General features: G+C 65.5%; 1 protein-coding gene across 1 annotated transcript in view; it reads left to right on the top strand.

The window, feature by feature from the left end:
- TTLL8 (tubulin tyrosine ligase like 8) overlaps positions 1-14,525 on the top strand; it is a gene marked incomplete at its 5' end in the record, with an annotated part of 68,962 nt that overhangs the window by 18,694 nt on the left and 35,743 nt on the right. The window contains one exon of the mRNA XM_081311564.1: positions 202-388. Coding sequence (XP_081167690.1) covers positions 202-388 — 187 coding nt within the window. The remainder of the gene's footprint in view (positions 1-201; positions 389-14,525) is intronic.

Below are 14,525 nucleotides of genomic sequence, written 5' to 3'. Positions count from 1 at the left end.
TGCTGGCAGGAGAGCTGTCTGGTCCTCAGAGGGGAAGGGGTGCACACCGAGCAGAGGAGGACGGTCCAGTGCGGGGAGAGGTCCCCTGCCCAGAAGGAGGTATCATCACCCTGTGGTGGCTGCGCAGAGGACCTCTGTGGCCGAGTGATGGCCTTTGTCCCCTTGGCATGGGACACACCAGCACCTGTGCTTGGGTTTCAGATCCTGAGGATGCAGATGAGAAGTTCAGGAGCCTCTCGGGGCAGCTTGTGGACACAGCCTGCAAGGTGTGCCAGGCCTACCTGGGGCAGCTGGAGCACGAGGACATTGACGTGTCCGAGACCAGCAAAGAGGAGCTCTCCGAGGATGAGTGGGATGACCTGATCCAGCAGTACTACTCCCTTGTCCAGTAAGACATGCCTCCCATGACCCTGAGTGCAGAGGTGCGGAGGTGGGCACTTGCACTGGCCTCCGTTCCCTGGGGATATCAGGAGCTTCCTGGGGCCAGCGGCCTTTAGTGCTGGGCTCCTGTCTGGGCATCAGGTACCTGCCTGGGCATCTGGACTCCTGCCTGGGTGTCTGGTGCTTGTCCAGGTGTCGGGCTCTTGCCTGAGCAGTGGACTTCAGCCCACGTTGGGCTGTGTGTCGGGGCTCCTGTCTGTGTGTCGGGCTCCTGTCTGTGTGTCGGGCTCCTGTCTGTGTGTCGGGGCTCCTGCCTGGGTGTCGGGGCTCCTGTCTGTGTGTCGGGCTCCTGTCTGTGTGTCGGGCTCCTGTCTGTGTGTCGGGCTCCTGTCTGTGTGTCGGGGCTCCTGTCTGTGTGTCGGGCTCCTGTCTGTGTGTCGGGGCTCCTGTCTGTGTGTCGGGGCTCCTGTCTGTGTGTCGGGCTCCTGTCTGTGTGTCGGGCTCCTGTCTGTGTGTCGGGCTCCTGTCTGTGTGTCGGGCTCCTGTCTGTGTGTCGGGCTCCTGTCTGTGTGTCGGGGCTCCTGTCTGTGTGTCGGGGCTCCTGTCTGTGTGTCGGGGCTCCTGTCTGTGTGTCGGGGCTCCTGTCTGTGTCGGGGCTCCTGCCTGTGTGTCGGGGCTCCTGTCTGTGTGTCGGGGCTCCTGTCTGTGTGTCGGGCTCCTGTCTGTGTGTCGGGCTCCTGTCTGTGTGTCGGGCTCCTGTCTGTGTGTCGGGCTCCTGTCTGTGTGTCGGGCTCCTGTCTGTGTGTCGGGGCTCCTGTCTGTGTGTCGGGGCTCCTGTCTGTGTGTCGGGGCTCCTGCCTGTGTGTCGGGGCTCCTGTCTGTGTGTCGGGGCTCCTGCCTGTGTGTCGGGGCTCCTGTCTGTGTGTCGGGGCTCCTGTCTGGGTGTCGGGCTCCTGTCTGTGTGTCGGGCTCCTGTCTGTGTGTCGGGCTCCTGCCTGTGTGTCGGGGCTCCTGTCTGTGTGTCGGGCTCCTGTCTGTGTGTCGGGCTCCTGTCTGTGTGTCGGGGCTCCTGTCTGTGTGTCGGGGCTCCTGTCTGTGTGTCGGGCTCCTGTCTGTGTGTCGGGCTCCTGTCTGTGTGTCGGGCTCCTGTCTGTGTGTCGGGGCTCCTGTCTGTGTGTCGGGGCTCCTGTCTGTGTGTCGGGGCTCCTGTCTGTGTGTCGGGCTCCTGTCTGTGTGTCGGGGCTCCTGTCTGTGTGTCGGGCTCCTGTCTGTGTGTCGGGGCTCCTGTCTGTGTGTCGGGGCTCCTGTCTGTGTGTCGGGGCTCCTGTCTGTGTGTCGGGGCTCCTGCCTGTGTGTCGGGGCTCCTGTCTGTGTGTCGGGGCTCCTGTCTGTGTGTCGGGCTCCTGTCTGTGTGTCGGGGCTCCTGCCTGTGTGTCGGGGCTCCTGCCTGTGTGTCGGGGCTCCTGTCTGTGTGTCGGGGCTCCTGCCTGTGTGTCGGGGCTCCTGTCTGTGTGTCGGGCTCCTGTCTGTGTGTCGGGCTCCTGTCTGTGTGTCGGGCTCCTGTCTGTGTGTCGGGGCTCCTGTCTGTGTGTCGGGGCTCCTGTCTGTGTGTCGGGGCTCCTGTCTGTGTGTCGGGGCTCCTGCCTGTGTGTCGGGGCTCCTGTCTGTGTGTCGGGGCTCCTGCCTGTGTGTCGGGGCTCCTGCCTGTGTGTCGGGGCTCCTGTCTGTGTGTCGGGGCTCCTGCCTGTGTGTCGGGGCTCCTGTCTGTGTGTCGGGCTCCTGTCTGTGTGTCGGGCTCCTGTCTGTGTGTCGGGGCTCCTGCCTGTGTGTCGGGGCTCCTGTCTGGGTGTCGGGCTCCTGTCTGGGTGTCGGGCTCCTGTCTGTGTGTCGGGCTCCTGTCTGTGTGTCGGGCTCCTGTCTGTGTGTCGGGGCTCCTGTCTGTGTGTCGGGGCTCCTGTCTGTGTGTCGGGCTCCTGTCTGTGTGTCGGGGCTCCTGTCTGTGTGTCGGGGCTCCTGCCTGTGTGTCGGGGCTCCTGTCTGTGTGTCGGGCTCCTGTCTGGGTGTCGGGCTCCTGTCTGTGTGTCGGGCTCCTGTCTGTGTGTCGGGCTCCTGTCTGTGTGTCGGGGCTCCTGTCTGTGTGTCGGGGCTCCTGTCTGTGTGTCGGGCTCCTGTCTGTGTGTCGGGGCTCCTGTCTGTGTGTCGGGGCTCCTGTCTGTGTGTCGGGGCTCCTGTCTGTGTGTCGGGCTCCTGTCTGTGTGTCGGGGCTCCTGCCTGTGTGTCGGGCTCCTGTCTGTGTGTCGGGGCTCCTGCCTGTGTGTCGGGCTCCTGTCTGTGTGTCGGGGCTCCTGTCTGTGTGTCGGGCTCCTGTCTGTGTGTCGGGGCTCCTGTCTGTGTGTCGGGCTCCTGTCTGTGTGTCGGGCTCCTGTCTGTGTGTCGGGGCTCCTGTCTGTGTGTCGGGGCTCCTGTCTGTGTGTCGGGGCTCCTGTCTGTGTGTCGGGGCTCCTGTCTGTGTGTCGGGGCTCCTGTCTGTGTGTCGGGGCTCCTGTCTGTGTGTCGGGGCTCCTGTCTGTGTGTCGGGCTCCTGCCTGTGTGTCGGGGCTCCTGTCTGTGTGTCGGGGCTCCTGCCTGTGTGTCGGGGCTCCTGTCTGTGTGTCGGGCTCCTGTCTGTGTGTCGGGCTCCTGTCTGTGTGTCGGGGCTCCTGTCTGTGTGTCGGGGCTCCTGTCTGTGTGTCGGGCTCCTGCCTGTGTGTCGGGCTCCTGTCTGTGTGTCGGGCTCCTGCCTGTGTGTCGGGCTCCTGTCTGTGTGTCGGGGCTCCTGTCTGTGTGTCGGGCTCCTGTCTGTGTGTCGGGGCTCCTGTCTGTGTGTCGGGGCTCCTGTCTGTGTGTCGGGGCTCCTGTCTGTGTGTCGGGGCTCCTGCCTGTGTGTCGGGGCTCCTGTCTGTGTGTCGGGCTCCTGTCTGTGTGTCGGGGCTCCTGTCTGTGTGTCGGGCTCCTGCCTGTGTGTCGGGGCTCCTGTCTGTGTGTCGGGGCTCCTGCCTGTGTGTCGGGGCTCCTGCCTGTGTGTCGGGGCTCCTGCCTGTGTGTCGGGCTCCTGTCTGTGTGTCGGGGCTCCTGCCTGTGTGTCGGGGCTCCTGCCTGTGTGTCGGGGCTCCTGCCTGTGTGTCGGGCTCCTGTCTGTGTGTCGGGGCTCCTGCCTGTGTGTCGGGGCTCCTGTCTGTGTGTCGGGGCTCCTGTCTGTGTGTCGGGCTCCTGTCTGTGTGTCGGGGCTCCTGTCTGTGTGTCGGGCTCCTGTCTGTGTGTCGGGGCTCCTGTCTGTGTGTGGGGCTCCTGTCTGTGTGTCGGGGCTCCTGTCTGTGTGTCGGGGCTCCTGCCTGTGTGTCGGGGCTCCTGTCTGTGTGTCGGGGCTCCTGTCTGTGTGTCGGGCTCCTGTCTGTGTGTCGGGGCTCCTGTCTGTGTGTCGGGCTCCTGTCTGTGTGTCGGGGCTCCTGCCTGTGTGTCGGGGCTCCTGTCTGTGTGTCGGGGCTCCTGCCTGTGTGTCGGGGCTCCTGTCTGTGTGTCGGGGCTCCTGTCTGTGTGTCGGGGCTCCTGTCTGTGTGTCGGGGCTCCTGTCTGTGTGTGGGGCTCCTGTCTGTGTGTCGGGGCTCCTGTCTGTGTGTCGGGGCTCCTGCCTGTGTGTCGGGGCTCCTGTCTGTGTGTCGGGGCTCCTGTCTGTGTGTCGGGCTCCTGTCTGTGTGTCGGGGCTCCTGTCTGTGTGTCGGGGCTCCTGTCTGTGTGTCGGGGCTCCTGTCTGTGTGTCGGGGCTCCTGTCTGTGTGTCGGGCTCCTGTCTGTGTGTCGGGGCTCCTGTCTGTGTGTCGGGGCTCCTGTCTGTGTGTCGGGGCTCCTGTCTGTGTGTCGGGGGCTCCTGTCTGTGTGTCGGGCTCCTGTCTGTGTGTCGGGGCTCCTGCCTGTGTGTCGGGGCTCCTGCCTGGGTGTCGGGGCTCCTGTCTGTGTGTCGGGGCTCCTGTCTGTGTGTCGGGGCTCCTGTCTGTGTGTCGGGGCTCCTGCCTGGGTGTCGGGGCTCCTGCCTGTGTGTCGGGGCTCCTGCCTGTGTGTCGGGGCTCCTGTCTGTGTGTCGGGGCTCCTGTCTGTGTGTCGGGCTCCTGTCTGTGTGTCGGGGCTCCTGTCTGTGTGTCGGGGCTCCTGCCTGTGTGTCGGGGCTCCTGTCTGTGTGTCGGGGCTCCTGTCTGTGTGTCGGGGCTCCTGTCTGTGTGTCGGGCTCCTGTCTGTGTGTCGGGGCTCCTGTCTGTGTGTCGGGGCTCCTGCCTGGGTGTCGGGGCTCCTGTCTGTGTGTCGGGCTCCTGTCTGTGTGTCGGGCTCCTGTCTGTGTGTCGGGCTCCTGTCTGTGTGTCGGGGCTCCTGCCTGTGTGTCGGGGCTCCTGTCTGTGTGTCGGGGCTCCTGTCTGTGTGTCGGGGCTCCTGTCTGTGTGTCGGGCTCCTGTCTGTGTGTCGGGGCTCCTGTCTGTGTGTCGGGGCTCCTGTCTGTGTGTCGGGGCTCCTGTCTGTGTGTCGGGGCTCCTGTCTGTGTGTCGGGCTCCTGTCTGTGTGTCGGGCTCCTGTCTGTGTGTCGGGGCTCCTGTCTGTGTGTCGGGGCTCCTGTCTGTGTGTCGGGGCTCCTGTCTGTGTGTCGGGGCTCCTGTCTGTGTGTCGGGGCTCCTGTCTGTGTGTCGGGGCTCCTGTCTGTGTGTCGGGCTCCTGTCTGTGTGTCGGGCTCCTGTCTGTGTGTGGGGCTCCTGTCTGGGTGTCGGGCTCCTGTCTGTGTGTCGGGCTCCTGTCTGTGTGTGGGGCTCCTGTCTGTGTGTCGGGGCTCCTGTCTGTGTGTCGGGCTCCTGTCTGTGTGTCGGGCTCCTGTCTGTGTGTCGGGCTCCTGTCTGGGTGTCGGGGCTCCTGTCTGTGTGTCGGGGCTCCTGTCTGTGTGTCGGGCTCCTGTCTGTGTGTCGGGCTCCTGTCTGTGTGTCGGGCTCCTGTCTGTGTGTCGGGGCTCCTGTCTGTGTGTCGGGCTCCTGTCTGTGTGTCGGGCTCCTGTCTGTGTGTCGGGGCTCCTGCCTGTGTGTCGGGGCTCCTGTCTGTGTGTCGGGGCTCCTGCCTGTGTGTCGGGGCTCCTGCCTGTGTGTCGGGGCTCCTGTCTGTGTGTCGGGCTCCTGTCTGTGTGTCGGGCTCCTGTCTGTGTGTCGGGGCTCCTGCCTGTGTGTCGGGGCTCCTGCCTGTGTGTCGGGGCTCCTGCCTGTGTGTCGGGGCTCCTGTCTGTGTGTCGGGGCTCCTGTCTGTGTGTCGGGCTCCTGTCTGTGTGTCGGGGCTCCTGTCTGTGTGTCGGGCTCCTGTCTGTGTGTCGGGGCTCCTGTCTGTGTGTCGGGCTCCTGTCTGTGTGTCGGGGCTCCTGTCTGTGTGTCGGGGCTCCTGTCTGTGTGTCGGGCTCCTGTCTGTGTGTCGGGGCTCCTGTCTGTGTGTCGGGCTCCTGTCTGGGTGTCGGGCTCCTGTCTGTGTGTCGGGGCTCCTGTCTGTGTGTCGGGCTCCTGTCTGTGTGTCGGGCTCCTGTCTGTGTGTCGGGGCTCCTGTCTGTGTGTCGGGGCTCCTGTCTGTGTGTCGGGGCTCCTGTCTGGGTGTCGGGGCTCCTGTCTGTGTGTCGGGCTCCTGCCTGTGTGTCGGGGCTCCTGCCTGTGTGTCGGGGCTCCTGTCTGTGTGTCGGGGCTCCTGTCTGTGTGTCGGGGCTCCTGTCTGGGTGTCGGGCTCCTGTCTGGGTGTCGGGCTCCTGTCTGTGTGTCGGGGCTCCTGCCTGTGTGTCGGGGCTCCTGTCTGTGTGTCGGGGCTCCTGTCTGTGTGTCGGGGCTCCTGTCTGTGTGTCGGGGCTCCTGTCTGTGTGTCGGGCTCCTGTCTGTGTGTCGGGCTCCTGTCTGGTGTGTCGGGCTCCTGTCTGTGTGTCGGGGCTCCTGTCTGTGTGTCGGGGCTCCTGTCTGTGTGTCGGGGCTCCTGTCTGTGTGTCGGGGCTCCTGTCTGTGTGTCGGGGCTCCTGTCTGTGTGTCGGGGCTCCTGTCTGTGTGTCGGGGCTCCTGTCTGTGTGTCGGGGCTCCTGTCTGTGTGTCGGGGCTCCTGTCTGTGTGTCGGGGCTCCTGTCTGTGTGTCGGGGCTCCTGTCTGTGTGTCGGGGCTCCTGTCTGTGTGTCGGGGCTCCTGTCTGTGTGTCGGGGCTCCTGTCTGTGTGTCGGGCTCCTGTCTGTGTGTCGGGGCTCCTGCCTGTGTGTCGGGGCTCCTGTCTGTGTGTCGGGGCTCCTGTCCTGTGTGTCGGGGCTCCTGTCTGTGTGTCGGGGCTCCTGTCTGTGTGTCGGGGCTCCTGTCTGTGTGTCGGGGCTCCTGTCTGTGTGTCGGGGCTCCTGTCTGTGTGTCGGGGCTCCTGTCTGTGTGTCGGGGCTCCTGTCTGTGTGTCGGGGCTCCTGTCTGTGTGTCGGGGCTCCTGTCTGTGTGTCGGGGCTCCTGTCTGTGTGTCGGGGCTCCTGTCTGTGTGTCGGGCTCCTGTCTGTGTGTCGGGGCTCCTGTCTGTGTGTCGGGGCTCCTGTCTGTGTGTCGGGCTCCTGTCTGTGTGTCGGGGCTCCTGTCTGTGTGTCGGGGCTCCTGTCTGTGTGTCGGGCTCCTGTCTGTGTGTCGGGGCTCCTGCCTGTGTGTCGGGGCTCCTGTCTGTGTGTCGGGCTCCTGTCTGTGTGTCGGGGCTCCTGTCTGTGTGTCGGGGCTCCTGTCTGTGTGTCGGGCTCCTGTCTGTGTGTCGGGGCTCCTGTCTGTGTGTCGGGGCTCCTGTCTGTGTGTCGGGGCTCCTGTCTGGGTGTCGGGGCTCCTGTCTGTGTGTCGGGGCTCCTGTCTGTGTGTCGGGGCTCCTGTCTGTGTGTCGGGGCTCCTGTCTGTGTGTCGGGGCTCCTGTCTGTGTGTCGGGGCTCCTGTCTGTGTGTCGGGGCTCCTGTCTGTGTGTCGGGCTCCTGTCTGTGTGTCGGGGCTCCTGTCTGTGTGTCGGGGCTCCTGTCTGTGTGTCGGGCTCCTGTCTGTGTGTCGGGCTCCTGTCTGTGTGTCGGGGCTCCTGTCTGTGTGTCGGGCTCCTGTCTGTGTGTCGGGGCTCCTGTCCTGTGTGTCGGGGCTCCTGTCTGTGTGTCGGGGCTCCTGTCTGTGTGTCGGGGCTCCTGTCTGTGTGTCGGGGCTCCTGTCTGTGTGTCGGGGCTCCTGTCTGTGTGTCGGGCTCCTGTCTGTGTGTCGGGCTCCTGTCTGTGTGTCGGGGCTCCTGTCTGTGTGTCGGGGCTCCTGTCTGTGTGTCGGGCTCCTGTCTGTGTGTCGGGGCTCCTGTCTGTGTGTCGGGGCTCCTGTCTGTGTGTCGGGGCTCCTGTCTGTGTGTCGGGGCTCCTGTCTGTGTGTCGGGGCTCCTGTCGTGTGTCGGGGCTCCTGCCTGTGTGTCGGGCTCCTGTCTGTGTGTCGGGGCTCCTGTCTGTGTGTCGGGCTCCTGTCTGTGTGTCGGGGCTCCTGTCTGTGTGTCGGGGCTCCTGTCTGTGTGTCGGGGCTCCTGTCTGTGTGTCGGGGCTCCTGTCTGTGTGTCGGGGCTCCTGCCTGTGTGTCGGGCTCCTGTCTGTGTGTCGGGGCTCCTGTCTGGGTGTCGGGGCTCCTGTCTGTGTGTCGGGCTCCTGTCTGTGTGTCGGGGCTCCTGCCTGTGTGTCGGGCTCCTGTCTGTGTGTCGGGCTCCTGCCTGTGTGTCGGGGCTCCTGTCCTGTGTGTCGGGGCTCCTGCCTGTGTGTCGGGGCTCCTGTCTGGTGTCGGGGCTCCTGTCTGTGTGTCGGGGCTCCTGTCTGTGTGTCGGGGCTCCTGTCTGTGTGTCGGGGCTCCTGTCTGTGTGTCGGGGCTCCTGTCTGTGTGTCGGGGCTCCTGCCTGTGTGTCGGGGCTCCTGTCTGTGTGTCGGGGCTCCTGTCTGTGTGTCGGGGCTCCTGTCTGGGTGTCGGGGCTCCTGTCTGTGTGTCGGGCTCCTGTCTGTGTGTCGGGGCTCCTGCCTGTGTGTCGGGGCTCCTGTCTGTGTGTCGGGCTCCTGTCTGTGTGTCGGGGCTCCTGTCTGTGTGTCGGGGCTCCTGTCTGTGTGTCGGGGCTCCTGTCTGTGTGTCGGGGCTCCTGTCTGTGTGTCGGGCTCCTGTCTGTGTGTCGGGGCTCCTGTCTGTGTGTCGGGCTCCTGTCTGTGTGTCGGGGCTCCTGTCTGTGTGTCGGGGCTCCTGTCTGTGTGTCGGGGCTCCTGTCTGTGTGTCGGGGCTCCTGTCTGTGTGTCGGGGCTCCTGTCTGTGTGTCGGGGCTCCTGTCTGTGTGTCGGGGCTCCTGTCTGTGTGTCGGGGCTCCTGTCTGTGTGTCGGGGCTCCTGTCTGTGTGTCGGGGCTCCTGTCTGTGTGTCGGGGCTCCTGCTGTGTGTCGGGGCTCCTGCCTGTGTGTCGGGGCTCCTGTCTGTGTGTCGGGGCTCCTGCCTGTGTGTCGGGGCTCCTGCCTGTGTGTCGGGGCTCCTGTCTGTGTGTCGGGGCTCCTGTCTGTGTGTCGGGGCTCCTGTCTGTGTGTCGGGCTCCTGTCTGTGTGTCGGGGCTCCTGTCTGTGTGTCGGGGCTCCTGTCTGTGTGTCGGGGCTCCTGTCCTGTGTGTCGGGGCTCCTGCCTGTGTGTCGGGGCTCCTGCCTGTGTGTCGGGGCTCCTGTCTGTGTGTCGGGGCTCCTGTCTGTGTGTCGGGGCTCCTGTCTGTGTGTCGGGCTCCTGTCTGTGTGTCGGGGCTCCTGCCTGTGTGTCGGGGCTCCTGCTGTGTGTCGGGGCTCCTGTGCCTGTGTGTCGGGGCTCCTGTCTGTGTGTCGGGGCTCCTGTCTGGGTGTCGGGGCTCCTGTCTGGGTGTCGGGGCTCCTGTCTGGGTGTCGGGGCTCCTGTCTGGGTGTCGGGGCTCCTGTCTGTGTGTCGGGGCTCCTGTCTGTGTGTCGGGCTCCTGTCTGTGTGTCGGGGCTCCTGCCTGTGTGTCGGGCTCCTGTCTGTGTGTCGGGGCTCCTGTCTGGGTGTCGGGGCTCCTGTCTGGGTGTCGGGGCGGGGCTCCTGTCTGTGTGTCGGGCTCCTGCCTGTGTGTCGGGGCTCCTGTCTGTGTGTCGGGGCTCCTGTCTGTGTGTCGGGGCTCCTGTCTGGGTGTCGGGCGGGGCTCCTGTCTGTGTGTCGGGCTCCTGCCTGTGTGTCGGGGCTCCTGTCTGTGTGTCGGGGCTCCTGTCTGTGTGTCGGGGCTCCTGTCTGGGTGTCGGGCGGGGCTCCTGTCTGTGTGTCGGGGCTCCTGTCTGTGTGTCGGGGCTCCTGTCTGTGTGTCGGGGCTCCTGTCTGTGTGTCGGGGCTCCTGTCTGGGTGTCGGGGCGGGGCTCCTGTCTGTGTGTCGGGCTCCTGTCTGTGTGTCGGGGCTCCTGCCTGTGTGTCGGGGCTCCTGCCTGTGTGTCGGGGCTCCTGTCTGTGTGTCGGGGCTCCTGTCTGTGTGTCGGGGCTCCTGTCTGTGTGTCGGGCTCCTGTCTGTGTGTCGGGGCTCCTGACTGTGTGTCGGGGCTCCTGTCTGTGTGTCGGGGCTCCTGCCTGTGTGTCGGGGCTCCTGTCTGTGTGTCGGGGCTCCTGTCTGTGTGTCGGGGCTCCTGTCTGTGTGTCGGGGCTCCTGTCTGTGTGTCGGGGCTCCTGTCTGTGTGTCGGGGCTCCTGTCTGTGTGTCGGGGCTCCTGTCTGTGTGTCGGGGCTCCTGTCTGTGTGTCGGGCTCCTGTCTGTGTGTCGGGCTCCTGTCTGTGTGTCGGGGCTCCTGTCTGTGTGTCGGGGCTCCTGTCTGTGTGTCGGGCTCCTGTCTGTGTGTCGGGGCTCCTGTCTGTGTGGTCGGGGCTCCTGTCTGTGTGTCGGGGCTCCTGTCTGTGTGTCGGGCTCCTGTCTGTGTGTCGGGCTCCTGCCTGTGTGTCGGGGCTCCTGTCTGTGTGTCGGGGCTCCTGTCTGTGTGTCGGGGCTCCTGTCTGTGTGTCGGGGCTCCTGTCTGTGTGTCGGGCTCCTGTCTGTGTGTCGGGCTCCTGTCTGTGTGTCGGGCTCCTGTCTGTGTGTCGGGGCTCCTGTCTGTGTGTCGGGGCTCCTGTCTGGGTGTCGGGCTCCTGTCTGTGTGTCGGGGCTCCTGCCTGTGTGTCGGGGCTCCTGCCTGTGTGTCGGGGCTCCTGTCTGTGTGTCGGGGCTCCTGCCTGTGTGTCGGGGCTCCTGTCTGTGTGTCGGGGCTCCTGTCTGTGTGTCGGGGCTCCTGTCTGTGTGTCGGGGCTCCTGTCTGGGTGTCGGGGCTCCTGTCTGGGTGTCGGGGCTCCTGTCTGGGTGTCGGGGCTCCTGTCTGTGTGTCGGGGCTCCTGTCTGTGTGTCGGGGCTCCTGTCTGTGTGTCGGGGCTCCTGTCTGTGTGTCGGGGCTCCTGTCTGTGTGTCGGGGCTCCTGTCTGGGTGTCGGGGCTCCTGTCTGGGTGTCGGGGCTCCTGTCTGTGTGTCGGGGCTCCTGTCTGTGTGTCGGGGCTCCTGTCTGTGTGTCGGGCTCCTGTCTGTGTGTCGGGCTCCTGTCTGTGTGTCGGGGCTCCTGTCTGTGTGTCGGGGCTCCTGTCTGTGTGTCGGGGCTCCTGTCTGTGTGTCGGGGCTCCTGTCTGTGTGTCGGGGCTCCTGCCTGTGTGTCGGGCTCCTGCCTGTGTGTCGGGGCTCCTGTCTGTGTGTCGGGGCTCCTGTCTGTGTGTCGGGGCTCCTGTCTGTGTGTCGGGGCTCCTGTCTGTGTGTCGGGCTCCTGTCTGGGTGTCGGGGCTCCTGCCTGGGTGTCGGGGCTCCTGTCTGTGTGTCGGGGCTCCTGTCTGTGTGTCGGGGCTCCTGTCTGTGTGTCGGGGCTCCTGTCTGTGTGTCGGGGCTCCTGCCTGTGTGTCGGGCTCCTGCCTGGGTGTCGGGGCTCCTGTCTGTGTGTCGGGGCTCCTGTCTGGGTGTCGGGGCTCCTGTCTGTGTGTCGGGGCTCCTGCCTGTGTGTCGGGGCTCCTGCCTGGGTGTCGGGGCTCCTGTCTGTGTGTCGGGGCTCCTGTCTGGGTGTCGGGGCTCCTGTCTGTGTGTCGGGCTCCTGTCTGTGTGTCGGGGCTCCTGTCTGTGTGTCGGGGCTCCTGTCTGTGTGTCGGGGCTCCTGTCTGTGTGTCGGGGCTCCTGTCTGTGTGTCGGGGCTCCTGTCTGTGTGTCGGGGCTCCTGTCTGTGTGTCGGGCTCCTGTCTGTGTGTCGGGGCTCCTGTCTGGTGTGTCGGGGCTCCTGTCTGGGTGTCGGGGCTCCTGTCTGTGTGTCGGGCTCCTGTCTGTGTGTCGGGCTCCTGTCTGTGTGTCGGGCTCCTGTCTGTGTGTCGGGGCTCCTGTCTGTGTGTCGGGGCTCCTGTCTGTGTGTCGGGCTCCTGTCTGTGTGTCGGGCTCCTGTCTGTGTGTCGGGCTCCTGTCTGTGTGTCGGGGCTCCTGCCTGGGTGTCGGGGCTCCTGTCTGTGTGTCGGGGCTCCTGTCTGTGTGTCGGGGCTCCTGTCTGTGTGTCGGGGCTCCTGTCTGTGTGTCGGGGCTCCTGTCTGTGTGTCGGGGCTCCTGTCTGTGTGTCGGGGCTCCTGTCTGTGTGTCGGGGCTCCTGTCTGTGTGTCGGGGCTCCTGTCTGTGTGTCGGGGCTCCTGCCTGTGTGTCGGGGCTCCTGCCTGTGTGTCGGGGCTCCTGCCTGTGTGTCGGGGCTCCTGCCTGTGTGTCGGGGCTCCTGTCTGTGGTGTCGGGGCTCCTGCCTGTGTGTCGGGGCTCCTGCCTGTGTGTCGGGGCTCCTGTCTGTGTGTCGGGGCTCCTGTCTGTGTGTCGGGCTCCTGTCTGTGTGTCGGGCTCCTGCCTGTGTGTCGGGGCTCCTGTCTGTGTGTCGGGGCTCCTGTCTGTGTGTCGGGCTCCTGTCTGTGTGTCGGGCTCCTGTCTGTGTGTCGGGGCTCCTGCTGTGTGTCGGGCTCCTGTCTGTGTGTCGGGGCTCCTGTCTGTGTGTCGGGGCTCCTGTCTGGGTGTCGGGGCTCCCTGTCTGTGTGTCGGGCTCCTGTCTGTGTGTCGGGCTCCTGTCTGTGTGTCGGGCTCCTGTCTGGGTGTCGGGCTCCTGTCTGTGTGTCGGGGCTCCTGCCTGTGTGTCGGGGCTCCTGTCTGTGTGTCGGGGCTCCTGTCTGTGTGTCGGGGCTCCTGTCTGTGTGTCGGGGCTCCTGTCTGTGTGTCGGGGCTCCTGCCTGTGTGTCGGGGCTCCTGTCTGTGTGTCGGGCTCCTGCCTGTGTGTCGGGGCTCCTGTCTGTGTGTCGGGGCTCCTGTCTGTGTGTCGGGGCTCCTGTCTGTGTGTCGGGGCTCCTGCCTGTGTGTCGGGGCTCCTGTCTGTGTGTCGGGGCTCCTGTCTGTGTGTCGGGGCTCCTGTCTGGGTGTCGGGCTCCTGCCTGTGTGTCGGGGCTCCTGCCTGTGTGTCGGGGCTCCTGTCTGTGTGTCGGGGCTCCTGTCTGTGTGTCGGGGCTCCTGTCTGTGTGTCGGGGCTCCTGTCTGTGTGTCGGGCTCCTGTCTGTGTGTCGGGGCTCCTGCCTGTGTGTCGGGGCTCCTGCCTGTGTGTCGGGGCTCCTGCCTGTGTGTCGGGGCTCCTGTCTGTGTGTCGGGGCTCCTGTCTGTGTGTCGGGGCTCCTGTCTGTGTGTCGGGCTCCTGTCTGTGTGTCGGGGCTCCTGTCTGTGTGTCGGGGCTCCTGTCTGGGTGTCGGGCTCCTGTCTGTGTGTCGGGGCTCCTGTCTGTGTGTCGGGCTCCTGTCTGTGTGTCGGGGCTCCTGTCTGTGTGTCGGGCTCCTGTCTGTGTGTCGGGGCTCCTGTCTGGGTGTCGGGGCTCCTGTCTGTGTGTCGGGGCTCCTGTCTGTGTGTCGGGGCTCCTGTCTGTGTGTCGGGGCTCCTGTCTGTGTGTCGGGGCTCCTGTCTGGGTGTCGGGGCTCCTGTCTGTGTGTCGGGGCTCCTGTCTGTGTGTCGGGGCTCCTGTCTGTGTGTCGGGGCTCCTGTCTGTGTGTCGGGGCTCCTGTCTGTGTGTCGGGGCTCCTGTCTGTGTGTCGGGGCTCCTGTCTGTGTGTCGGGGCTCCTGTCTGTGTGTCGGGCTCCTGTCTGTGTGTCGGGGCTCCTGTCTGTGTGTCGGGGCTCCTGTCTGTGTGTCGGGCTCCTGTCTGTGTGTCGGGCTCCTGTCTGTGTGTCGGGGCTCCTGTCTGTGTGTCGGGGCTCCTGTCTGTGTGTCGGGCTCCTGTCTGTGTGTCGGGGCTCCTGTCTGTGTGTCGGGCTCCTGTCTGTGTGTCGGGGCTCCTGTCTGTGTGTCGGGCTCCTGTCTGTGTGTCGGGCTCCTGTCTGGGTGTCGGGCTCCTGTCTGTGTGTCGGGGCTCCTGTCTGGGTGTCGGGGCTCCTGTCTGTGTGTCGGGCTCCTGTCTGTGTGTCGGGGCTCCTGTCTGTGTGTCGGGGCTCCTGTCTGTGTGTCGGGGCTCCTGTCTGTGTGTCGGGGCTCCTGTCTGTGTGTCGGGCTCCTGTCTGTGTGTCGGGGCTCCTGTCTGTGTGTCGGGGCTCCTGTCTGTGTGTCGGGCTCCTGTCTGTGTGTCGGGGCTCCTGTCTGTGTGTCGGGCTCCTGTCTGTGTGTCGGGGCTCCTGTCTGTGTGTCGGGGCTCCTGTCTGTGTGTCGGGGCTCCTGCTGTGTGTCGGGGCTCCTGTCTGTGTGTCGGGGCTCCTGTCTGTGTGTCGGGGCTCCTGTCTGTGTGTCGGGGCTCCTGTCTGTGTGTCGGGGCTCCTGTCTGTGTGTCGGGGCTCCTGTCTGTGTGTCGGGGCTCCTGTCTGTGTGTCGGGGCTCCTGTCTGTGTGTCGGGCTCCTGTCTGTGTGTCGGGGCTCCTGTCTGTGTGTCGGGGCTCCTGTCTGTGTGTCGGGGCTCCTGTCTGGGTGTCGGGGCTCCTGTCTGTGTGTCGGGGCTCCTGTCTGTTGTGTCGGGGCTCCTGTCTGTGTGTCGGGCTCCTGTCTGTGTGTCGGGGCTCCTGTCTGGGTGTCGGGGCTCCTGTCTGTGTGTCGGGGCTCCTGCCTGTGTGTCGGGGCT

The sequence above is a fragment of the Spermophilus citellus genome (assembly GCF_964194105.1).
Source record: "Spermophilus citellus genome assembly, chromosome: 10".
In the NCBI taxonomy this organism is placed as follows: Eukaryota; Metazoa; Chordata; class Mammalia; order Rodentia; family Sciuridae; genus Spermophilus; species Spermophilus citellus.
The sequence above is the reverse complement of the archived record's forward strand: the minus strand, read 5'-3'. Positions and strand labels throughout refer to the sequence as shown.